This window comes from Anarhichas minor, unplaced genomic scaffold, assembly GCF_050575085.1.
Source record: "Anarhichas minor isolate MPS153535 unplaced genomic scaffold, ASM5057508v1 ptg000003l, whole genome shotgun sequence".
In the NCBI taxonomy this organism is placed as follows: domain Eukaryota; kingdom Metazoa; phylum Chordata; class Actinopteri; order Perciformes; family Anarhichadidae; genus Anarhichas; species Anarhichas minor.
Window position 1 is genome coordinate 10,497,154 of NW_027466449.1, and position 24,773 is coordinate 10,521,926.

Sequence of the window (24,773 nt, forward strand, 5' to 3'; positions counted from 1 at the left end):
TCCTCCAAACACATCACATTCTCTACTTTACTCTACTCCCTTCCTTGTGCATTTTTTCCGCTGTATTATATTTTGTACTTTAATTGTAGATTTTTTGTCTCTATATTCACATAATCTACAGAGCCTTAAAGTTCTGAAAGATATTATTTTTCTATCATGTGCAACTAGTTATTATAAAATAATAACCAACATTATATGTAATTGTTTTCTTTGTTTTTGATATCAGCAGGGTTTTGTGTTCCGTATACTAGCAAAGCAAAACCAAACTCCAAGTTAAAATATGTGTTACTATCGAGCGTTTCTGAGCATTAGAAATAAACAAACTTTTTAATTCTTGTATTTTGTTAAATGCAATCCAGGAACGTCCAAAAATGTTTGTAGTAACATAGAACATTTTTTATTTTGTCCACAAAAGAGCACTGACAAGTAAAATGTCTCACTCAGTAATATATTGGTCACAATTATTTAGAAATACACACAGAATTGATAGGATTGAATTAAAAACAGTTTGTTTATATTATGTGTTAATGTTAAAAAAAATAGAACATCAGTAGATATACGGTAATCAGAATTTTTACAATCTAAAACATTACCATCAGTATCAACCACTGTGACTGGCTGCTAGAGTGCTGCAGGGATGACGTAATGTAGCAAACAAACATGTATAATACTGACACTTTTTGTTCAGTTACTGACACTGACGCTTGAATTAGCCAATAAAGGCTGTACTGAATAGTTCGAGGCTTCATTCATTACGTTGACATTCAAATTTTAAATCAACATTTGAATGCTGCAAAACCATGTTGTAGTATTCATAATATATTTGTCTTTCCTTCCATGCAGCCACTGTTTGCCATTCACTCTGGTGCATCATGCAGCACACTCTTGAAAATCAAGTTGTGTAACATCACAGTAAAATCTTTTTTTTCTAGTCAATTGTTGTGAGCTAATGCGAGGAAATATTTTGAACTAAAACTGCATTATAATTATTATAATTAATATAAATGTAATATTTGTCCTGAAAGATGCTATTTTTCTATCATGTGCATACTAGTTATTATAAAATAATAACCAAAAACAATATAATTTTTCTCTTTGTTTTTGACACCAGCAGGGTTTTGTGTTCTGTACACAAATAAAGCAAAACCAAGCTCTAAGCTAAGATATGTATTGAGCATTTTACATTAGAAATAAACAAACTTTTTGAGTCTTTTATTTTGTTAAATGCAATCCAAGAATGTCCAGTAACTACAAAATTGATAGTATTGTACTAAAAACTGTTTGTTTATATTATGTGTTAATGTTTAAAAAAAATATCAGCAGATATACAGTAATCCCAATTTTTATAATCTAAAATATTGCCATCAGTATCAACCACTGACTGCGACTGGCTGCTAGAGTGCTGCAGGGATGATGTAATTTATCAAACAACATGTTTGATGCAGCACTCTTTTTGAGTTTACATATCTGTACTTCTCTCTTGTGGCTTTGTTATATTTCCCAAACTGGCCTGGTTCCTGTTTCTTAAGACGGCACCACCTTACTCTCAAACATAAGATGTGAAGTTTGTTTAAGACCATATTTTTGAGGACATGTCCACAATCTGTTCTGTCACAGATTTCCTCTGCTGTACAATGAAGTTGTTACACGTTATTTTAGCAGATGAAGTGTAAAGATACTGTGTCCTCAACCCAAAGCTAAATTCCTTCCACATTTATTCTTACTTTCTTCTGAGAACTGTCTTCAGTAGAAAGTTTAAACTGCAGACATTTCTAAAGGAGGAGTTCTGCTCTCTTCGTCTTCCTCTCTGATCTCCTCAGACACCCGGTTGGCCTGCAGGAGAACAGGTCTGTGTTAATATCAGGTGGTTTCAATATTAATAATGCTCAATATCCCATATTTACTCAAACTTACCTCTGTGATATTAGCGTACACAGCTTCTACAGTAGGTTCTGAAAAATATGTGGTTCAGAAGATTAGGTCCACTGCTTACACATCTGGCATGACAGGCAGTGTGTGTTTTTTTCTGTGAAAAGTTTTAGACGTTCAGTTCCATTTGTGTGTGTGTGTGTGTGCGTTTCCTGTAGCCTCACCTTTGGGTTCACTCTTCCTGCAGATTATCAGCACAGCCGTTGAGAGTACGATGATCATGATGACCAGAGTCAGACGCACATACAGCAGCACACCTGTGGTTGTTTGAGCAGATGAATAAGTTTGTTTTACACTTTATTATGCAATATATCTGGAAGTCTGCATAACTGTCAAGCTAATAATTACATCAACTAAATATTCAAATCATTAAATTAATACTTTATAGCAAAAAAATGTTCCAACCTGCAGCTGGTGTCTGTTCCTTTTGAGACTGCTGGGTACCTTCAGGGGAGGCTGATGAAGGTGTGTAGCTTCCTGTACTGGAGCTCAACTGTGTTGTATTCTGTGTGGAGGCTGATGGGACGGATGCTGAAAGAGGTTTAAGAGTCACGTTTGGTTTTGAAGAGATTGGAGCTGAGAAACAAAAAGAAAACAATGAACACACAACTACACAATCAGATACTAATGATACAGATACAAAGAAATCTGTGGTAACATTTCACTTCAATAACACTAATTATCTGTGAATGTATCAATGTATTTCTAATCATACAGAGAAATGCAGAAGGTAATCAATGTGTTTGATGCAACACTATTCAAATCAGCTGTAGTGTGGGACAGTCTGAATTCATCAGATATGTTAGAGTTGAACTTCTGGTTTTAAAGGAGCATTTATCAGTTTTTACAATGATGAAAATATGCAGCTCTAAATATAATCGTTAGACTAAACACATCGAAGTATTTGAAACATCAGCAGCTGTCAGTGAACAGTTAATTCTCTCAGTAGAAACTCACCTTCTTCAACTCTGATCTCAATATCCTGGTATGATGATGGGAGTGGTAAAGATCTGTGCAAACCACATCTGTACTTTCCTGCATCAGACTTAGTCAGCTTTGTGATGCTCACATACAGAACTGTAGACCGTACTGGATACGCTCCTTCTGTATATGTAATGCTGTATCTGCCCCTCTGAGCTGTGACATCCTCTGTTTCAATGAGAATGTCTCCTTCTTCACATGGTTCCTTACAGAAGATCTTCTTTCTTGCAGAGAAAGTGAAGGTGCATCCAACTCTGATGTTTCCTCCTTCAGTTCCTGTCCTGATGATCTCTGCATTGATGAGACCAGTGTTTCTGCCCCGCAGTGCTGCTGAAAGGATGATCAATCAATAGTTATTATCTGGACTTCACTTCCTCTACTGAGATAAACTACCCAGTTCAACTAGTCTGTGACTGAGGGGTAATAATTTAATACAACAATAATTTAATTTGGATTCTTTCAACCAAGATTTTAAGCATCAAAACTGTGTAACATTCTTACGACGGCGTTTTAAGGTCACTGTGATATTATTACAGAGTTTGGGGTAATATTCAGAGAAAAGACTCAGAGAACAAAGTCATTCATTTAGGAGGAAAAAACGATTTTCTGAGATTAAAGTGGCAGATTTACGAGAAAGAAAACACAAATATACAAGAAAATAAATTCTGAAAAATAGTATTGTTTATGTCTAAAGGTGGACAACTCAATGAAAGATATCACTTCATTACTCAGGTTAGAATTGAAAGAAGAAAAGAAAAGAACAGGCTACCAGTCACAAAGGTTTATATGATAAATATTGAGTTAATTGTTTGAGTTGTGGAGAAGAGCTAAGACCATAAAAGTGTATACTTATTACTCCTTCTCAGACATGTAATATTTATTTATGTTGATTATTTTTGTTGTTAATGAGAATTTGTTAGACAGTTTGCTGTAATTACTGTTAATTATATTTCATTGTTTTGCTGAGAGAGATGGAGTCTCTGCTGAGTTCATTAAGAGGCTGAGCTGAACACACACACACACACTCACACTCACACACACACACACACACACACACAGTACGTCTGTTGCTAGCTAGCTTGTAGTTAACGTCTGTACAGTTGGTACGTTGACTGTTTGGTGCGAATCAACACAAACAGTCAAACTGATACAGATGATAAAAGTCAAAAATCAGCTTTGTCTTCTTTCTGAACACACGTTTACTTTACAGTATTTGTTAGATGCACAAACATTATTGAATGAACATTATTAATGAAGACAAAGACTTCATGCCGATCGATTTAATTGATCCCAACTCATCCAATGGATGCAGCTTGTTTTCCAAGATTAGTTTTCAACTGAACTATCTGCAGCTGTAGTCAGAGTTACTTAAGAGTTTGACCCTTTAATTGAATTATTTATTTAAAGTCTATTTTGTTAAAGTCACCAGTACTTTTAATGATGACATGTCAAAGTGACTAGCTGGTGACTAGTGGAAAGTAACTAAATACATTTACCGAAGTATCCTAAGTAAAAATACAAAATATAATCAATATGTCAATTATAATGTTTTGTTATAGATTATAATGAAACTGTATCAGCTAAGCAGCAGTACATCAAGTAGTCAAAATCAGCTGCACCTCTACCAGCTGCAACATTAAAGTGATGAACACATTAATGCATCAATAATTAAAATGCAGAATTATGAGCTACATTAGCATGAAATAGGCCATTCTGCATAATGAGTACTTTTACCTCTGAATACTTATAGTACTTTTATTTCAGTAAAAATTTGAGTGTACGGCTTTTATTTGTCACGGAATATTTCCACAGTGTTATTTATAGTATTAGTATTAGTACTTACTTCTTCCATCACTGAGTGACTCATACTAACTGATCATCCTGTTTAACTACAGAAAGCAACAATATGTGTTGAACAGATATGAGATGTGATGAAACACACTTCACTCATGAGAAACTGTTTCCCATCTACTGCAAAGCTTAACTGACCGACTGAAAGAAATAACATCGTAAAATAAGAGAATGAAAGAAACAGAAAGTCAGCGTACTCACTGAAAAAGAAGAAGCAGATCAGTCTTCACTTCTCTAAATGATAGAGCCCCTCCTCCAAACACATCACATTCTCTACTTTACTCTATTCCCTTCCTTGTGCATTTTTTCCACTGTATTATATTTTTTACACTAATTAAGATTTTTTTGTCTCTATATTCACATAATCTACAGAGCCTTAAAGTTCTGAAAGATATTATTTTTCTATCATATACATACCAGTTATTATAAAATAATAACCAACGTTATATGTAATGTTTTTCTTTGTTTTAGATATCAGCAGGGTTTTGTGTTCCGTATACTAGCAAAGCAAAACCAAACTCCAAGCTAAAATATGTGTTACTATCGAGCGTTTCTGAGCATTAAAAATAAACAAACTTTTTAATTCTTGTATTTTCTTAAATGCAATCCAGGAATGTTTGTAGTAAGATAGAAACAAAAGTCTTTGTCCATAAGAGAGCACTGACAAGTTTATCAATATACAGCATATATTTATTAATATATTGGCCACAATCTTTTAGAAATACATTGATAGGATTGAATTAAAAACTGTTTGTTTATATTATGTGTTAATGTTTAAAATAAATATCAGCAGATATACGGTAATCAGAATTTTTATAATCCAAAATATTGCCATCAGTATCAACCGCTGACTGCGAGTGTCATGCCAGAGTGCTGCAGGGAGGATGTAATTTATTAAACAAACATGTTTGATGAAGCACTCTTTTTAGTTTATTCGCCTGTTTGTCACATGAGCATAATTTCAGTATGTATGCTGCTTCATGTGAACTGTTAACCATCTATTTCTTAGTGTTGAACTACATATCTGTACTTCTCTCTTGTGGCTTTGTTATATTTCACAAACTGGCCTCGTTCCTGTTTCTTAAGACGGCACCACCTTACTCTCAAACATAAGATGTGAAGTTTGTTTAAAACCACATTTTTGAGGACATGTCCACAATCTGTTCTGTATTCTGCCACTGCAAAAATATTTCCTCTGCTGTACAATGAAGTTGTTACACGTTATTTTAGCAGATGAAGTGTAAAGATACTGTGTCCTGAACCCAAAGCTAAATTCCTTCCACATTTATTCTTACTTTCTTCTGAGAACTGTCTTCAGTAGAAAGTTTAAACTGCAGACATTTCTAAAGGAGGAGATCTGCTCTCTTCGTCTTCCTCTCTGATCTCCTCAGACACCCGGTTGGCCTGCAGGAGAACAGGTCTGTGTTAATATCAGGTGGTTTCAATATTAATAATGCTCAATATCCCATATTTACTCAAACTTACCTCTGTGATATTAGCGTACACAGCTTCTACAGTAGGTTCTGAAAAATATGTGGTTCAGAAGATTAGGTCCACTGCTTACACATCTGGCATGACAGGCAGTGTGTGTTTTTTTCTGTGAAAAGTTTTAGACGTTCAGTTCCATTTGTGTGTGTGTGTGTGTGCGTTTCCTGTAGCCTCACCTTTGGGTTCACTCTTCCTGCAGATTATCAGCACAGCCGTTGAGAGTACGATGATCATGATGACCAGAGTCAGACGCACATACAGCAGCACACCTGTGGTTGTTTGAGCAGATGAATAAGTTTGTTTTACACTTTATTATGCAATATATCTGGAAGTCTGCATAACTGTCAAGCTAATAATTACATCAACTAAATATTCAAATCATTAAATTAATACTTTATAGCAAAAAAATGTTCCAACCTGCAGCTGGTGTCTGTTCCTTTTGAGACTGCTGGGTACCTTCAGGGGAGGCTGATGAAGGTGTGTAGCTTCCTGTACTGGAGCTCAACTGTGTTGTAGTCTGTGTGGAGGCTGATGAAGGTGTGTAGCTTCCTGTACTGGAGCTCAACTGTGTTGTATTCTGTGTGGAGGCTGATGGGACGGATGCTGAAAGAGTTTAATGCAGAAGGTACTCAATGTGTTTGGTGCAAAAATATTTAAATCAGCTGCAGTGTGGGACAGTCTGAATGTATCAGATATTTTACAGTTGAACTGTTGGTTTTAGGAGCATTCATCAGTTTTTACAATGATGAAAATATGCAGCTCTAAATATAATCGTTAGACTAAACACATCGAGGTGTTTGAAACATCAGCCGCTGTCAGTGAACAGTTAATTCTCTCAGTAGAAACTCACCTTCTTCAACTCTGATAACAATATCCTGGTATGATGGTCGGCTAAAACAAAAAAAGTTAGTTTTATATTTTGAGGCGATAACTTATACTTGTAAGGAACTACATTTTAAAGTAACTCATACCAACTATCAACATTATTCTGTGGTCATGTTTAACCACAGAAATCAACCATCTGTTGTTGGACTGAAATGAGATGTGACAAAACAGAGCCCATTCATGAGGAAGTGTTTACTATCTGCTGTAAAGTTTATCTGACATATTGCAAATAAAGAAAAAAGAAAAATAGAAAGTGAATGTACTCACCGAGGAAGAAGAAGCAGATCAAAGTCTGACGCTGTTCATGTTCGAGGATCTGATGGTTTAACGCCGCCTCTTTTTCTTCTTCACAGGCAAACCACCAACTACTCGCTTCTTTACACGAAGGAGCCCCTCGTCCAAACACATCACAGTTCCAATGCCTTTATCTGCAAGTTTATGTATAATTATTTTACATTAAAAGTACACTTGGTTGCAACTTAAAATGGCATTAATGTCATATTTTAGTGAACAAATGTATTATAGTGTCTGCGCTGCTCATCATATAACAATTTTTGTATATTATTGAGATTTATGTCTTTTTTTTGTCAAAACTTGTACAAATCTGCCAGCTACAAATACTTATCAATAAAAAAATAAAGGTTGAAAAAAAATAAAGAGTGTTTGTGCTCCAGTACAATAATAACTAATGACAATGGATTCCAGAAAATTCTGTAAACACAACACATTTGTTTTAATTTTGTAAAGAAAACAGATTTCTTTGTGTTATATGAAGAATGACAAGAGGGTGACAGAAATCATGCTGTAAGAAATGGTACAGTATAATCCATGAAGAAATTTCTTCCCATATCTATAACGTTAAGGCCTTAGCGAGCATTCTGCCCAAAAATGTAAGGAAACACATGTTATTATTAACAGTGAGATGACAAAATCAAAAGCCACTTCTTAAATATCAAAATACGGTAGATATTTTCACAGGACATTGTTCTCATGTCAAATAGATCCCCTAAGCAAAACCAATTATACTTTAAAAAATACAGAACAATACAGTGTCTAACTGCAATATCAATATAAATATATAGATATAGATATGTATTGATATATATATGTATTAGTGCTGGTCAAGTTAACGCGTTATTATCGCGTTAACGCATTCATTAATTAACGCCGACAATTATTTTATCGCTCGTTAACGCCGATTTTTTTTTATTATTAAGCGGACATTTCTAACACCAGGCAGCAAGCGGTGAACAGCTGTTTGTGTGGCGTCTCTTCCATCTCTTCCTGTTTCCTTCACCTACATTCCCCTGGGTCCCTCCATGTACAGCTTCTTATCACCCTCTATGTACCAACGTACATTTATAACAAATACCACACATATTACGGTAATCAGCGTTGCATATGTGTCTGACCAATAAAAGCAAAAAAAGCAAAAAAGCAATGATTCATTTCAATTATTTTTTTTGAGTTTTTAAAGTTGTTTTGTTTGGAATATGTATAATACGCCTATCATTTAGTTATCGCTACTGAAAATATAACAAACACTAAAAAACATGACGTAGATATGTTTGCAGTTTTCAAGAAGTATATTTCAAATTGCATCTATTACACACATGAAAATAAAGTTGTGAACACCGGCTGAATATCTATTATCAGAATCATTATAACTGTATTATAACTGCTACTGTGTAAAGGGAATACTGCTGTTAAAAAGCACCTTATTTGTTTAATGTGTTTGCAAACCAAATGTTATTGCACTTTTGTTCATATAGCAGTACTTTTAAAATAAAAGTGCGCAATACACTACTTTTGAATTCATTATTGAATTTTGCATAACAATGTCATTAATCGCAGAAAAATCATGCGATTAATCGCGATTAAAAATTGTAATCGTTGCCCAGCACTAATATATATATACATATATTTTGATATATGTATATATATATATATATATATATATATATATATCAATATATATAATGTATTTTGAGATATATATATAAATTTCAGCTTAGAGAAACATCTCATCTTCTCAAACCTAAATATATTAACTTTTTCCCCAGCAGTCATTGCTGTTAGGTGTCACATTTTAAATCACACTGTAAAACTAACAGTTAACAAATATAACCGTTTAAAAATAACGTCAGTTGTCTGACATGATAGAAACAGATTGTGGTGTGAACGTTACTCATTCAAACCCCTCTGTGTTCCTCTGCTGGCCACTGATGGAGAATGTGGCGTTGACAGCGTCTGTGCTACGGCTGATGTGAAGTAACAATGGAGTACAGGGGAGGTGAAGTGTCTTCTACCCGCGGCACGGAGTAGATAACGTTATCTGCATTACCACAGGGGGCGCTGTGGAGCGAGGCAGCTGGACCGTCTGCAAAATCTACGTCAGAGTAGATTAGTTTACTCGAAGCATCTTCAATCTGCAAGAAAACAAAGAGAGGTCAAAGTTCATCACTTAGGCTCTTAGCATGTGTGCTTCCTCATATCATGTAAACCGTTTACAGGGTTTTATCTCCAAATGTATTGAACTCAATGTCTGTAGTGCAGCTTTCACTCTGAGGACTTGTACCTTGAATCAATGGAAGCGTGAGGCTCTAGATATGAACAGAAACTGGCCTGGTTCCTGTTTCTAATAGGTTTCTTTTCTCTCTTGATGAAAAAAATAGACCGATGGAGTTTCTTTTCCAGCTTTATTGACTTAACTTAATATTTTTACCAAAGTTAAGTTACTTGGAATTCTTTTAAATTTGAAACAAACTGATGTAAAGTTCATTCAAACCCCTCTTATGAGGACTTGTTCACATTCTTCTGTCTAATCTGCCGTTGCAAAAATATTTCCTTTGCTGTACTTTGAAATAACATTTTCATTTGTCTCAGACCACGTCTCAAAACCTGGATCAAAACAAAAAAGGCAAATGTACTGTACATCTAAAAAGCAAAAAACAAAAAGAAGAAGCCGTCTTTGGGTGTGGGACAGAGAAATCGCTTTTGTGAAATGTGTGAAAATCGTAACCATGACCAGTTATTTTAGTGGATGTAGCCTTCATGTGTTTTCTAAGCCTAAAACCTAAAATCCTCCCACAGTTGCAACTTACGGGCTTCTGAGAAGTGGCTGCAGTGGCCAAGCTGTATTCATCTGAGGTTTCGACAGCATGTGGTTTGGCGTATTTGACGTAAGTGTAAAGTGTAGATACTTCTACAGGAGGAGATGTGCTCCGTCTGTCCTCCTCTCTGATGTCCTCGTACACACGGTTGGCCTGAAGGAGGAGAAGAGGGGTTCGTATTAATATTAGCAGGTTTCACAAACATGAAGGATGCTGTGATGTCCCAGATGTACTCAAACTCACCTCTGTGTCATTAGCGTACTCAGTTTCCACAGGAGGTTCTGAAAGGCAGTTCAGTATATCAGGTCAAAGAGACAACTTTGAAAAAAGCATTTTACGTCTTCTTTACAAAAAAGGATCCTGGAAAGGTTTTGAGCAGACCTCCACTCCTCTTGAAGAGAGTCGCCTTTGTGCTCTATTTGTTTGCAGGATTATCGTTATTTAATGTTATTCTTTCCACCATGATATTTGCTTTCAATCTCTTTCAAACAAACCTATATAATACCTTGATGTATAAGATAGTATACAGTATAGGGCTAACATAAAAATAAATACATTAATATAAGAAAAAAAAAGGAGCAGTGTGTATGATCTAGTGGCATCTAGTGGTGAGAATGTGTGTCAGAGAACTACGGTGGCCTTCAGGGAACATAAAAATGCCAAAGGCTCTCAATAGAATCAGTGGTTGGTATGTCCTTTCAGGGCTACTGTAGAAACGTGGTGCAATATGGTGAATTCCGTGAAAAGGACCCACTCCCTATGAAACTATAAACGGCTCATTCTAAGGTAACAACAACACGACGACGCTTAGTTTCACAAATGAAATGAAGGTATGAATATAATATTCCATTTCTGCCAATAAATCCTTAGAGTAGATTTTTATTTGCAGTAATACTGTGAGATATAAGAATTTCTTTCATTTTGCGTTGGGTTGTTTAAAATCTTTGTTCCATTTATCGTACAACTTTTGCAGGAAGTGCTGTTCCTTCAGCATGTTGTATATTCTGCCAATGAAATGTTTCTTTGTTCCTTCTTTAAAGATAACATCCTCCAAAGGTCCTGATCTAAACATATATATATTTGTCAATGTGAATTTATTCTGAAGTTCTGTAAATGATTGAACACTATTGTGCATAATTATATCTGATAAGTGTTAAACTCCCCTTGTAGTCTAAGTGCTCCAGTTGAGCTCCAGATTTTGGATCTTTATTGATGGATCTTTGTGTTCCTCGGGATACTAAATTGCACTCCTAGTATTTTATTCAATGTTGTTCATTGATTCTAATGTGCTTTAGTTCATAAAGAAGTAATATTTTATATTGTGTTTTATAAACAGAGATTTCAAAAGGTTTTGATGCTTTAATTGTTTGCTTCCAATAATTATCCAGGGTTCTTCAGCTGTGTAAATATAATATATAATATAATAATACGCTATATATAAGACATCTGAGAGGCAAAATACATTTGGAAGTTTTAGACCTCTTTCTGTTCTTGGATTTTGAAAAAGAGTTCTTCTCACTCAATTAGACCGGACTAAAGGGTGAGTAGGAATGAATAAAAATAATGTTTTGGGGGAATTAGAGCTCTAGTTTTGAAAATAAAGAGAAGTTTATGGTCAAGTTTGACCATTTGTTAATGCTACTTTGCAGCTCATTAATTAGAGAAAGAAAGTTATTATTGTATAATTGTGTTTTTGCAGTCCTTATATGGCAACCTTGGTATCTTTTATGTTCTTCCATTAAGAATGATTGCACTCCATCAGCCTGAATGACCTGTTAATGTGAACCTAACATCCAGTCACTGACAGACGTTGTTTGTCTTTAGACTCATTTTTTGCTTTTGTTCTAAATTATTTAACTTGACTTCTTTTTTTTCTCATAATGTTTACAAGAGTTTATTCTACTGTCTGGATCATCTCTATTCATGACACAGCCTACACTACAGCTTTTACAAAAAGTTACTTCAGACGCATATTGATGAGATAATAGCAGTTTAAATAGCAAATGATAACGCTCATTTGATTCTATTAAGTTCAGTTTGACACCATTTATAAAATCTTATACAGTATATGAATAGTTATTTTATGATATCACTGATATATCACATGAAATAATCTAGGAACATCTAGCAGGATTTAGCTTTCAATTGAAAATAGTCTGAAACGCTTCTGAAAGTCCCTTCTGCACGTTTCTTCATCAGCTAAATGTGTGTGTGTGTGTGTGTGTGTGTGTGTGTGTGTGTGTGTGTGTGTGTGTGTGTGTGTGTGTTTCCTGTTTCCTCACCTTTGGATTCACTGGCCCTCTTCCTGCAGATTATCACCACAGCTGCTAATACCACGACAATCATGATGACCAGAGTCAGACCCACATACATCAGCACACCTGTGGCTGTTTGAGCAGAGGAACAAGTTTGTTTTACACTTTATTATGCAATATATCTGGAAGTCTGCATAACTGTCAAGCTAATAATAACATCAACTAAATATTTAAATCATTAAATTAATACTTTATAACAAATAATGTTCCAACCTGCAGCTGGTGTCTGGTCCCTTTGAGACTGCTGGGTACCTTCAGGGGAGGCTGATGAAGGTGTGTAGCTTCCTGTACTGGAGCTCAACTGTGTTGTATTCTGTGTGGAGGCTGATGAAGGTGTGTAGCTTCCTGTACTGGAGCTCAACTGTGTTGTATTCTGTGTGGAGGCTGATGGGACGGATGCTGAAAGAGGTTTAAGAGTCACGTTTGGTTTTGAAGAGATTGGAGCTGAGAAACACAAAAAAAAACAATGAACACACAACTACACAATCAGATACTAATTAAACAGAAACAAAGAAATCTGTGTTAACATTTCACTTCAATAACACTAATTATCTGTGAATGTATCAATGCATTTCTAATCATACAGAGAAATGCAGAAGGTAATCAATGTGTTTGATGCAACACTATTCAAATCAGCTGTAGTGTGGGACAGTCTGAATTCATCAGATATTTTACAGTTGAACTTCTTGTTTTAAAGAAGCATTCATCAGTTTTTACAATGATGAAAATATGCAGCTCTAAATATAATCGTTAGACTAAACACATCGAGGTATTTGAAACATCAGCAGCTGTCAGTGAACAGTTAATTCTCTCAGTAGAAACTCACCTTCTTCAACTCTGATCTCAATCTCTGAGTATGGTGATAGGAGTGGTAAAGATCTGTGCAAACCACATCTGTACTTTCCTGCATCAGACTTAGTCAGCTTTGTGATGCTCACATACAGAACTGTAGACCGTACTGGATACGCTCCTTCTGTATATGTAATGCTGTATCTGCCCCTCTGAGCTGTGACATCCTCTGTTTCAATGAGAATGTGTTCTTCACATGGTTCCTTACAGAAGATCTTCCTTTTTCCAGAGAAAGTGAAGATGCATCCAACTGTGATGTTTCCTCCTTCAGTTCCTGTACTGATGATCTCTGCATTGATGAGACCAGTGTTTCTGCCCCGCAGTGCTGCTGAAAGGATGATCAATAAACAGTTATTATCTAGACTTCACTTCCTCTACTGAGATAAACTACCCAGTTCAACTAGTCTGTGACTGAGGGGTAATAATTTACACGCAGTACATCAAGTAGTCAAAATCAGCTGCACCTCTACCAGCTGCAACATTAAAGTGATGAACACATTAATGCATCAATAATTAAAATGCAGAATTATGAGCTACATTAGCATGAAATAGGCCATTCTGCATAATGAGTACTTTTACCTCTGAATACTTATAGTACTTTTATTTAAGTAAAAATTTGAGTGCATGGCTTTTATTTGTCACGGAATATTTCTACAGTGTTATTTATAGTATTTCAAGATCTTAGTTCTTCTTCCATCACTGAGTGACTCATACCAACTGATCATCCTGTTTAACTACAGAAAGCAACAATATGTGTTGAACAGATATGAGATGTGATGAAACACACTTCACTCATGAGAAACTGTTTCCCATCTACTGCAAAGCTTAACTGACCGACTGAAAGAAATAACATCGTAAAATAAGAGAATGAAAGAAACAGAAAGTCAGCGTACTCACTGAAAAAGAAGAAGCAGATCAAAGTCTGACGAACGTCCATGTTTGAGGTTCTGATGGTTAACGCGGCCTCTCTTCAGTCTTCACTTCTCTAAATGATAGAGCCCCTCCTCCAAACACATCACATTCTCTACTTTACTCTACTCCCTTCCTTGTGCATTTTTTCCACTGTATTATATTTTTTACACTAATTAAGATTTTTTTGTCTCTATATTCACATAATCTACAGAGCCTTAAAGTTCTGAAAGATATTATTTTTCTATCATATACATACCAGTTATTATAAAATAATAACCAACGTTATATGCAATGTTTTTCTTTGTTTTAGATATCAGCAGGGTTTTGTGTTCCGTATACTAGCAAAGCAAAACCAAACTCCAAGCTAAAATATATGTTACTATCGAGCGTTTCTGAGCATTAGAAATAAACAAACTTTTTAATTCTTGTATTTTCTTAAATGCAATCCAGGAATGTTTGTAGTAAGATAGAAACAAAAGTCTTTGTCCTTAAGAGAGCACTTACAAGTTTATCAATATACAGCATATATTTATTAATATATTGGCCACAATCTTTTAGAAATACATTGATAGGATTGAATTAAAAACTGTTTGTTTATATTATGTGTTAATGTTTAAAATAAATATCAGCAGATATACAGTAATCAGAATATCAGTATCAACCACTGACTGCGACTGGCTGCTAGAGTGCTGCAGGGATGATGTAATTTATCAAACATGTTTGATGCAGCACTCTTTTTGAGTTTACATATCTGTACTTCTCTCTTGTGGCTTTGTTATATTTCACAAACTGGCCTCGTTCCTGTTTCTTAAGACGGCACCACCTTACTCTAAAACATAAGATGTGAAGTTTGTTTAAGACCATATTTTTGAGGACATGTCCACAATTTGTTCTGTATTCTGCCACTGCAAAAATATTTCCTCTGCCGTACAATGAAGTTGTTAGACTTAGTTTTAGCAGATGAAGTGTAAAGATACTGTGTCCTGAACCCAAAGCTAAATTCCTTCCACATTTAATCTTACTTGCTTCTGAGAACTGTCTTCAGAAGAAAGTTTAAACTGCAGACATTTCTAAAGGAGGAGATCTGCTCTCTTCGTCTTCCTCTCTGATCTCCTCAGACACTCGGTTGGCCTGCAGGAGAACAGGTCTGTGTTAATATCAGGTGGTTTCAATATTAATAATGCTCAATATCCCATATTTACTCAAACTCTCCTCACACAGTTTAATGCAGAAGGTAATCAATGTGTTTGGTGCAAAAATATTTAAATCAGCTGCAGTGTGGGACAGTCTGAATGTATCAGATATTTTACAGTTGAACTGTTGGTTTTAGGAGCATTCATCAGTTTTTACAATGATGAAAATATGCAGCTCTAAATATAATCGTTAGACGAAACACATCGAGGTGTTTGAAACATCAGCCGCTGTCAGTGAACAGTTAATTCTCTCAGTAGAAACTCACCTTCTTCAACTCTGATCTCAATATGATGGTCGGCTAAAACAAAAAAAGTTAGTTTTATATTTTGAGGCGATAACTTATACTTGTAAGGAACTACATTTTAAAGTAACTCATACCAACTATCAACATTATTCTGTGGTCATGTTTAACCACAGAAATCAACCATCTGTTGTTGGACTGAAATGAGATGTGACAAAACAGAGCCCATTCATGAGGAACCGTTTACTATCTGCTGTAAAGTTTATCTGACATATTGCAAATAAAGAAAAAAGAAAAATAGAAAGTGAATGTACTCACCGAGGAAGAAGAAGCAGATCAAAGTCTGACGCTGTTCATGTTCGAGGATCTGATGGTTTAACGCCGCCTCTTTTTCTTCTTCACAGGCAAACCACCAACTACTCGCTTCTTTACACGAAGGAGCCCCTCGTCCAAACACATCACAGTTCCAATGCCTTTATCTGCAAGTTTATGTATAATTATTTTACATTAAAGGTACACTTGGTTGCAACTTAAAATGGCATTGTCATATTTTAGTGAACAAATGTATTATAGTGTCTGCGCTGCTCATCATATAACAATTGTTGTATATTATTGAGATTTATGTCTTTTTTTTGTCAAAACTTGTACAAATCTGCCAGCTACAAATACTTATCAATAAAAAAATAAAGGTTGAAAAAAAATAAAGAGTGTTTGTGCTCCAGTACAATAATAACTAATGACAACGGATTCCAGAAAATTCTGTAAACACAACACATTTGTTTTAATTTTGTAAAGAAAACAGATTTCTTTGTGTTATATGAAGAATGACAAGAGGGTGACAGAAATCATGCTGTAAGAAATGGTACAGTATAATCCATGAAGAAATTTCTTCCCATATCTATAACGTTAAGGCCTTAGCGAGCATTCTGACCAAAAATGTAAGGAAACACATGTTATTATTAACAGTGAGATGACAAAATCAAAAGCCACTTCTTAAATATCAAAATACGGTAGATATTTTCACAGGACATTGTTCTCATGTCAAATAGATCCCCTAAGCAAAACCAATTATACTTTAAAAAATACAGAACAATACAGTGTCTAACTGCAATATCAATATAAATATATAGATATAGATATGTATTGATATATATATGTATTAGTGCTGGTCAAGTTAACGCGTTATTATCGCGTTAACGCATTCATTAATTAACGCCGACAATTATTTTATCGCTCGTTAACGCAGATTTTTTTTTATTATTAAGCACATTTCTAACACCAGGCAGCAAGCGGTGAACAGCTGTTTGTGTGGCGTCTCTTCCATCTCTTCCTGTTTCCTTCACCTACATTCCCCTGGGTCCTAAGTCCCTCCAAGTACAGCTTCTTATCACCCTCTATGTACCAACGTACATTTATAACAAATACCACACATATTACGGTAATCAGCGTTGCATATGTGTCTGACCAATAAAAGCAAAAAAAGCAAAAAAGCAATGATTCATTTCAATTATTTTTTTAGAGTTTTTAAAGTTGTTTTGTTTGGAATATGTATAATACGCCTATCATTTAGTTATCGCTACTGAAAATATAACAAACACTAAAAAACATGACGTAGATATGTTTGCAGTTTTCAAGAAGTATATTTCAAATTGCATCTATTACACACATGAAAATAAAGTTGTGAACACCGGCTGAATATCTATTATCAGAATCATTATAACTGTATTATAACTGCTACTGTGTAAAGGGAATACTGCTGTTAAAAAGCACCTTATTTGTTTAATGTGTTTGCAAACCAAATGTTATTGCACTTTTGTTCATATAGCAGTACTTTTAAAATAAAAGTGCGCAATACACTACTTTTGAATTCATTATTGAATTTTGCATAACAATGTCATTAATCGCAGAAAAATCATGCGATTAATCGCGATTAAAAATTGTAATCGTTGCCCAGCACTAATATATATACATATATTTTGATATATGTATGTATATATATATATATATATATATATATATATCAATATATATAATGTATTTTGAGATATATATATAAATTTCAGCTTAGAGAAACATCTCATCTTCTCAAACCTAAATATATTAACTTTTTCCCCAGCAGTCATTGCTGTTAGGTGTCACATTTTAAATCACACTGTAAAACTAACAGTTAACAAATATAACAGTTTAAAAATAACGTCAGTTGTCTGACATGATAGAAACAGATTGTGGTGTGAACGTTACTCATTCAAACCCCTCTGTGTTCCTCTGCTGGCCACTGATGGAGAATGTGGCGTTGACAGCGTCTGTGCTACGGCTGATGTGAAGTAACAATGGAGTACAGGGGAGGTGAAGTGTCTTCTACCCGCGGCACGGAGTAGATAACGTTATCTGCATTACCACAGGGGGCGCTGTGGAGCGAGGCAGCTGGACCGTCTGCAAAATCTACGTCAGAGTAGATTAGTTTACTCAAAGCATCTTCAATCTGCAAGAAAACAAAGAGGGGTAAAAGTTCATCACTTAGGCTCTTAGCGTGTGTGCTTCCTCATATCATGTAAACCGTTTACAGGGTTTTATCTTCAAATGTATTGAACTCAATGTCTGTAGTGCAGCTTTCACTCTGAGGACTTGTACCTTGAATCAATGGAAGCGTGAGGCTCTAGATATGAACAGAAACTGGCCTGGTTCCTGTTTCTAATAGGTTTCTTTTCTCTCTTGATGAAAAAAATAGACCGATGGAGTTTCTTTTCCAGCTTTATTGACTTAACTTAATATTTTTGCCAAAGTTAAGTTACTTGGAATTCTTTTAAATTTGAAACAAACTGATGTAAAGTTCATTCAAACCCCTCTTATGAGGACTTGTTCACAATCTTCTGTCTAATCTGCCGCTGCAAAAATATTTCCTTTGCTGTACATTGAAATAACATTTTCATTTGTCTCAGACCACGTCTCAAAACCTGGATCAAAACAAAAAAGGCAAATGTACTGTACATCTAAAAAGCTAAAAACAAAAAGAAGAAGCCGTCTTTGGGTGTGGGACAGAGAAATCGCTTTTGTGAAATGTGTGAAAATCGTAACCATGACCAGTTATTTTAGTGGATGTAGCCTTCATGTGTTTTCTAAGCCTAAAACCTAAAATCCTCCCACAGTTGCAACTTACGGGCTTCTGAGAAGTGGCTGCAGTGACCAAGCTGTATTCGTCTGAGGTTTCGACAGCATGTGGTTTGGTGTATTTGACGTAAGTGTAAAGTGTAGATACTTCTACAGGAGGAGATGTGCTCCGTCTGTCCTCCTCTCTGATGTCCTCGTACACACAGTTGGCCTGAAGGAGGAGAAGAGGGGTTCGTATTAATATTATCAGGTTTCACAGACATGAAGGATGCTGTGATGTCCCAGATGTACTCAAACTCACCTCTGTGTCATTAGCGTACTCAGTTTCCACAGGAGGTTCTGAAAGGCAGTTCAGTATATCAGGTCAAAGAGACAACTTTAAAAAAAGCATTTTACGTCTTCTTTGCAAAAAAGGATCCTAGAAAGGTTTTGAGCAGACGTCCACTCCTCTTGAAGAGAGTCGCCTTTGTGCTCTATTTGCTTCCAGGATTATCTTTATTTAATGTTATTCTTTCCACCATGATATTTGCTTTCAATCTCTTTCAAACAAACCTATATAATACCTTGATGTATAAGATAGTATACAGCGAACATAAAAATAAATACATTAATATAAGACAAAAAAGGAGCAGTGTGTAGGATTTAGTGGCATCTAGTGGTGAGAATGTGTGTCAGAGAACTACGGTAACATAGAAATGCCAAAGGCTCTCAATAGAACCAGTGGCTGGTATGTCCTTTCAGGGCTACTGTAGAAACGTGGTGCAATATCCGGACTCTAGACCTATAACCAATTGATAATTGATAATTATTTCATTTTGACGGAGCGTTTCAATATTTACTCGTGCAGCTGTTCTAGCCTTTATGGTACTCGTTCAGCGGTCCGGGAAACACTCCAATGCGTTGTAAATATTCTCATGTGATGCTACTCAGCCAATCAAATATGTGTATTCTGACAAACTTTCCGACTAGAGTGAGATTCACACACACGGGAGAGACGGGCGAGAGACAGAGTCGATTTTTATTTGCAGTAATACTGTGAGATATAAGAATTTCTTTCATTTTGCGTTGGGTTGTTTAAAATCTTTGTTCCATTTATCGTACAACTTTTGCAGTAAGTGCTGTTCCTTCAGCATGTTGTATATTCTGCCAATGAAATGTTTCTTTGTTCCTTCTTTAAAGATAACATCCTCCAAAGGTCCTGATCTAAACATATATATATTTGTCAATGTGAATTTATTCTGAAGTTCTGTAAATGATTGAACACTATTGTGCATAATTATATCTGATAAGTGTTAAACTCCCCTTGTAGTCTAAGTGCTCCAGTTGAGCTCCAGATTTTGGATCTTTATTGATGGATCTTTGTGTTCCTCGGGATACTAAATTGCACTCCTAGTATTTTTTTCCAATATTGTTCATTGATTCTAATGTGCTTTAGTTCATAAAGAAGTAATATTTTATATTGTGTTTTATAAACAGAGATTTCAAAAGGTTTTGAGGCTTTAATTGTTTGCTTCCCATAATTATCCAGGGTTCTTCAGCTGTGTAAATATGATATATAATATAATAATATGCTATATATAAGACATCTGAGAGGCAAAATACATTTGGAAGTTTAAGACCTCTTTCTGTTCTTGGATTTTGAAAAAGAGTTCTTCTCACTCAATTAGACCGGACTAAAGGGTGAGTAGGAATGAATAAAAATAATGTTTTGGGGGAATTAGAGCTATAGTTTTGAAAATAAAGAGAAGTTTATGGTCAAGTTTGACCATTTGTTAATGCTACTTTGCAGCTCATTAATTAGAGAAAGAAAGTTATTATTGTATAATTGTGTTTTTTCAGTCCTTATATGGCAACCTTGGTATCTTAAATGTTCTTCCACTAAGAATGATTGCACTCCATCAGCCTGAATGACCTGTTAATGTGAACCTAACATCCAGCCACTGACAGACGTTGTTTGTCTTTAGACTCATTTTTTGCTTTTGTTCTAAATTATTTAACTTGACTTCTTTTTTTTTCTCATAATGTTTACAAGAGTTTATTCTACTGTCTGGATCATCTGTATTCATGACACAGCCTGCACTACAGCTTTTACAAAAAGTTACTTCAGATGCATATTGATGAGATAATAGCAGTTTAAATAGCAAATGATAACGCTCATTTGATTCTATTAAGTTCAGTTTGACACCATTTATAAAATCTTATACAGCATATGAATAGTTATTTTATGATATCACTTATATAGCGTGTGACATAATCTAGGAACATCTAGCAGGATTTAGCTTTCAATTGAAAATAGTCTGAAACACTTCTGAAAGTCCCTTCTGCGCTTTTCTTCATCAGCTAAATGTGTGTGTGTGTGTGTGTGTGTGTGTGTGTGTGTGTGTGTGTGTGTGTGTGTGTGTGTGTGTGTTTCCTGTTTCCTCACCTTTGGGTTTACTGGCCCTCTTCCTGCAGAATATCACCACAGCTGCTAATAACACGACAATCATGACGGCCAGAGACAGACCCACATACATCAGCACACCTGTGGCTGTTTGAGCAGAGGAAGAAGTTTTTTTTACACTTTATTATGCAATATATCTAGAAGTCTGCATAACTGTCAAGCTAATAATAACATCAACTAAATATTTAAATCATTAAATTAATACTTTAAACAAATAATGTTCCAACCTGCAGCTGATGTCTGTTCCCTTTGAGACTGCTGGGTACCTTCAGGGGAGGCTGATGGAGGTGTGTAGCTTCCTGTACTGGAGCTCAACTGTGTTGTATTCTGTGTGGAGGCTGATGGGACCGATGCTGAAAGAGGTTTAAGAGTCACGTTTGGTTTTGAAGAGATTGGAGCTGAGAAACAAAAAGAAAACAATGAACACACAACTACACAATCAGATACTAATGATACAGAAACAAAGAAATCTGTGGTAACATTTCACTTCAATTCTCTGCGAATGTATCAATGTATTTCTAATCATACAGAGAAATGCAGAAGGTAATCAATGTGTTTGGTGCAACACTATTCAAATCAGCTGTAGTGTAGTGTAGCTGTATTCTCTTTTGACAAAGGGTTATTATGCCTGAATGTATTTACTCATAGTAGTCCACTGGCAGCAGGGGCTGAATTCATCAGATATTTTACAGCTGAACTTCTTGTTTTAAAGGAGCATTCATCAGTTTTTACAATGATGAAAATATGCAGCTCTAAATATAATCATTAGACTAAACACATCGAGGTGTTTGAAACATCAGCAGCTGTCAGTGAACAGTTAATTCTCTCAGTAGAAACTCACCTTCTTCAACTCTGATAACAATATCCTGGTATGATCGATAGAGTTTAAAAGATCTGTGCAAACCACATCTGTACTTTCCTGCATCAGACTTAGTCAGCTTTGTGATGCTCACATACAGAACTGTAGACCGTAATGGATACGCTCCTTCTGTATATGTAATGCTGTATCTGCCACTCTGAGCTGTGACATCCTCTGTTTCAATGAGAATGTCTCCTTCTTCACATGGTTCCTTACAGAAGATCTTCTTTATTCCAGAGAAAGTGAAGGTGCATGCAACTGTGATGTTTTCTCCTTCAGTTCCTGTACGGCTGATGATCTCTGCATTGATGAGACCAGTGTTTCTGCCCCGCAGTGCTGCTGAAAGGATGATCAATAAACAGTTATTATCTGGACTTCCCTTCATCTACTGAGATAAACTACCCAGTTCAACTAGTCTGTGACTGAGGGGTAACAATTTAATACAACAATAATTTAATTTGGATTCTTTCAACCAATATTTTAAGCATTCTAAGCAGGAAAAATATTATTATTAGAGTTTGGGGTAATAATAATATTAAAAACTCAGAGAACAAAGTCATACATTTAGGAGAGAAAAAATATTTTCTGGATTTAAGTGGCAGATTTACGAGAAAAATAAACACAAATATACAAGAAAAAAACTTTAATAGTCTTCGAGATTAAAAAACGTACATATTTTTTCTGAAAAATAGTATTGTTTATGTCTAAACGTGGACCAGTCAATGACAGATATCACTTCATTACCCAGTTTAGAATTGAAAGAAGAAAATAAAAGAATACAGGCTACCAGTCACAAAGGTTTATATGATAAATATTGAGTTAATTGTTTGAGTTGTGGAGAAGAGCTAAGACCATAAAAGTGTATTCTTATTACTCCTTCTCAGAGATGTAATATTTATTTATGTTGATTATTTTTGTTGGTCATGAGAATTAGTTTGACAGTTTGCTGTAATTAATGTTAATTTTATTTCATTGTTTTGCTGAGAGAGATGGAGTCTCTGCTGAGTTCATTAAGAGGCTGTGCTGAACACACACTCACACACACACACACACACACACACACACACAGTGCGTCTGTTGCTAGCTAGCTTGTAGCTAACGTCTGTACAGTTGGTACGTTGACTGTTTGGTGCGAATCAACAGTCAAACTGATACAGATGATAAAAGTCAAAAATGAGCTTTGTCTTCTTTCTGAACACACGTTTATTTTACAGTATTTGTTAGATGCACAAATATTATTGAATGAACATTATTAATGAAAACAAAGACTTCATGCCGATCGATTTAATTGATCCCAACTCATCCAATGGATGCAGCTTGTTTTCCAAGATTAGTTTTCTACTGAACTATCTGCAGCTGTAGTCAGAGTTACTTAAGAGTTTGACCCTTTAATTTCTTTATTTATTTAAAGTCTATTTTGTTAAAGTCACCAGTACTTTTAATGATGTCATTTCAAAGTGACTAGGTGGCTGGTGACTAGTGGAAAGTAACCAAGTACATTTACCAAAGTACTGTACGTGCAGTTTTGAGGTACTTAATTTCTATTTTCTGCTACTTTATGCTTCTACGCCACAACAATTATTTCATACCTTTAGTTACTCTGCAGAATTAGATTAAAAATACAAAATGTAATCAATATGTCAATTATAATGTTTTATTATAGATTATAATGAAGCTGTATTGATCTCCAGGAGGAAATCAGCTAAGCAGCAGTACATAGTAATCAAAATCAGCTGCACCTCTACCAGCTGACACATTAAAGTGATGAAGACATTAATGCATCAATAATTACAATGCAGAATTATGAGTACATTAGCATATTAGAGTATTTTCATGTTTTAGTGAATAACTTTTATATTTGATGATTTTAATGTAAAGTGTCTTTGAGTACTCTGAAAAGCGCTCTATAAATAAAATGTATTATTATTTATTATTATTATTATTTTTACCTCTGATACTTTAAGTACATTTTGATACATATAGTACTTTGACTTAAGTAAAAATGTGAGTGCATGGCTTTTATTTGTAACAGAATATTTCTACAGTGTTATTTATAGTATTTCAAGATCTTAGTACTTCTTGAGTGACTCATACAAACTCCGATCATCCTGTTTAACTACAGAAAGCAACAATATGTGTTGAACCGATATGAGATGAGATGAAACACACTTCACTCATGAGAAACTGTTTCCCATCTACTGCAAAGCTTAACTGACCGACTGAAAGAAATAACATCGTAAAATAACAGAATGAAAGAAACAGAAAGTCAGCGTACTCACTGAAAAAGAAGAAGCAGATCAAAGTCTGACGAACGTCCATGTTTGAGGTTCTGATGGTTAACGCGGCCTCTCTTCAGTCTTCACTTCTCTAAATGATAGAGCCCCTCCTCCAAACACATCACATTCTCTACTTTACTCTACTCCCTTCATTGAGCATTTTTTCCACTGTATTATATTTTGTACTTTAATTGTAGATTTCTTGTCTCTATATTCACATAATCTACAGAGCCTTAAAGTTCTGAAAGATGCTATTTTTCTATCATATACATACCAGTTATTATAAAATAATAACCAATGTTATATGTAATTTTTTTTTTTTTTTTTTT

The 24,773-nt window shown here is 35.1% G+C and overlaps 3 protein-coding genes across 6 annotated transcripts; all 3 read right to left on the reverse strand.

Annotated features, from left to right (window-relative positions):
• Positions 1-1,197: 1,197 nt before the first annotated feature.
• Positions 1,198-7,233, reverse strand: LOC142960603 (uncharacterized). Its single transcript, XM_076102515.1, has 8 exons — positions 7,221-7,233; positions 6,706-6,852; positions 6,426-6,518; positions 2,887-3,240; positions 2,335-2,505; positions 2,094-2,186; positions 1,915-1,952; positions 1,198-1,833 (listed from the first exon to the last, which is right to left on the reverse strand). Exons 1-8 carry the CDS (start codon positions 7,231-7,233, stop codon positions 1,756-1,758), a joined length of 987 nt encoding a protein of 328 aa, XP_075958630.1. The 3' UTR covers positions 1,198-1,755.
• Positions 7,234-7,843: 610 nt separating this feature from the next.
• LOC142955747 (uncharacterized) lies at positions 7,844-16,390 on the reverse strand. Of its 2 annotated transcripts, none has more exons than XM_076097102.1 (8): positions 15,783-16,390; positions 14,309-15,454; positions 13,389-13,736; positions 12,776-13,006; positions 12,530-12,634; positions 10,491-10,528; positions 10,239-10,400; positions 7,844-9,563 (listed from the first exon to the last, which is right to left on the reverse strand). In XM_076097102.1, the coding sequence occupies exons 2-8, from the start codon at positions 14,346-14,348 to the stop codon at positions 9,390-9,392; spliced, it is 1,098 nt and encodes a 365-aa protein (XP_075953217.1). In that variant the 5' UTR covers positions 14,349-15,454; positions 15,783-16,390; the 3' UTR covers positions 7,844-9,389. The 2 variants fall into 2 exon arrangements, with proteins under 2 accessions (XP_075953217.1, XP_075953216.1); XM_076097101.1 differs by having other exon boundaries at positions 13,389-13,739.
• A 125-nt stretch (positions 16,391-16,515) lies between these two features.
• Positions 16,516-24,556, reverse strand: LOC142955773 (uncharacterized). Of its 3 annotated transcripts, XM_076097104.1 has the most exons (7): positions 24,448-24,556; positions 22,151-22,504; positions 21,537-21,707; positions 21,292-21,396; positions 19,168-19,205; positions 18,916-19,077; positions 16,516-18,240 (listed from the first exon to the last, which is right to left on the reverse strand). In XM_076097104.1, the coding sequence occupies exons 1-7, from the start codon at positions 24,485-24,487 to the stop codon at positions 18,067-18,069; spliced, it is 1,044 nt and encodes a 347-aa protein (XP_075953219.1). In that variant the 5' UTR covers positions 24,488-24,556; the 3' UTR covers positions 16,516-18,066. The 3 variants fall into 3 exon arrangements, with proteins under 3 accessions (XP_075953219.1, XP_075953220.1, XP_075953218.1); XM_076097105.1 differs by lacking the exon at positions 24,448-24,556 and having other exon boundaries at positions 21,537-21,662; positions 22,151-22,701; XM_076097103.1 differs by lacking the exon at positions 24,448-24,556 and having other exon boundaries at positions 22,151-22,701.
• Between the last annotated feature and the right edge of the window lie 217 nt (positions 24,557-24,773).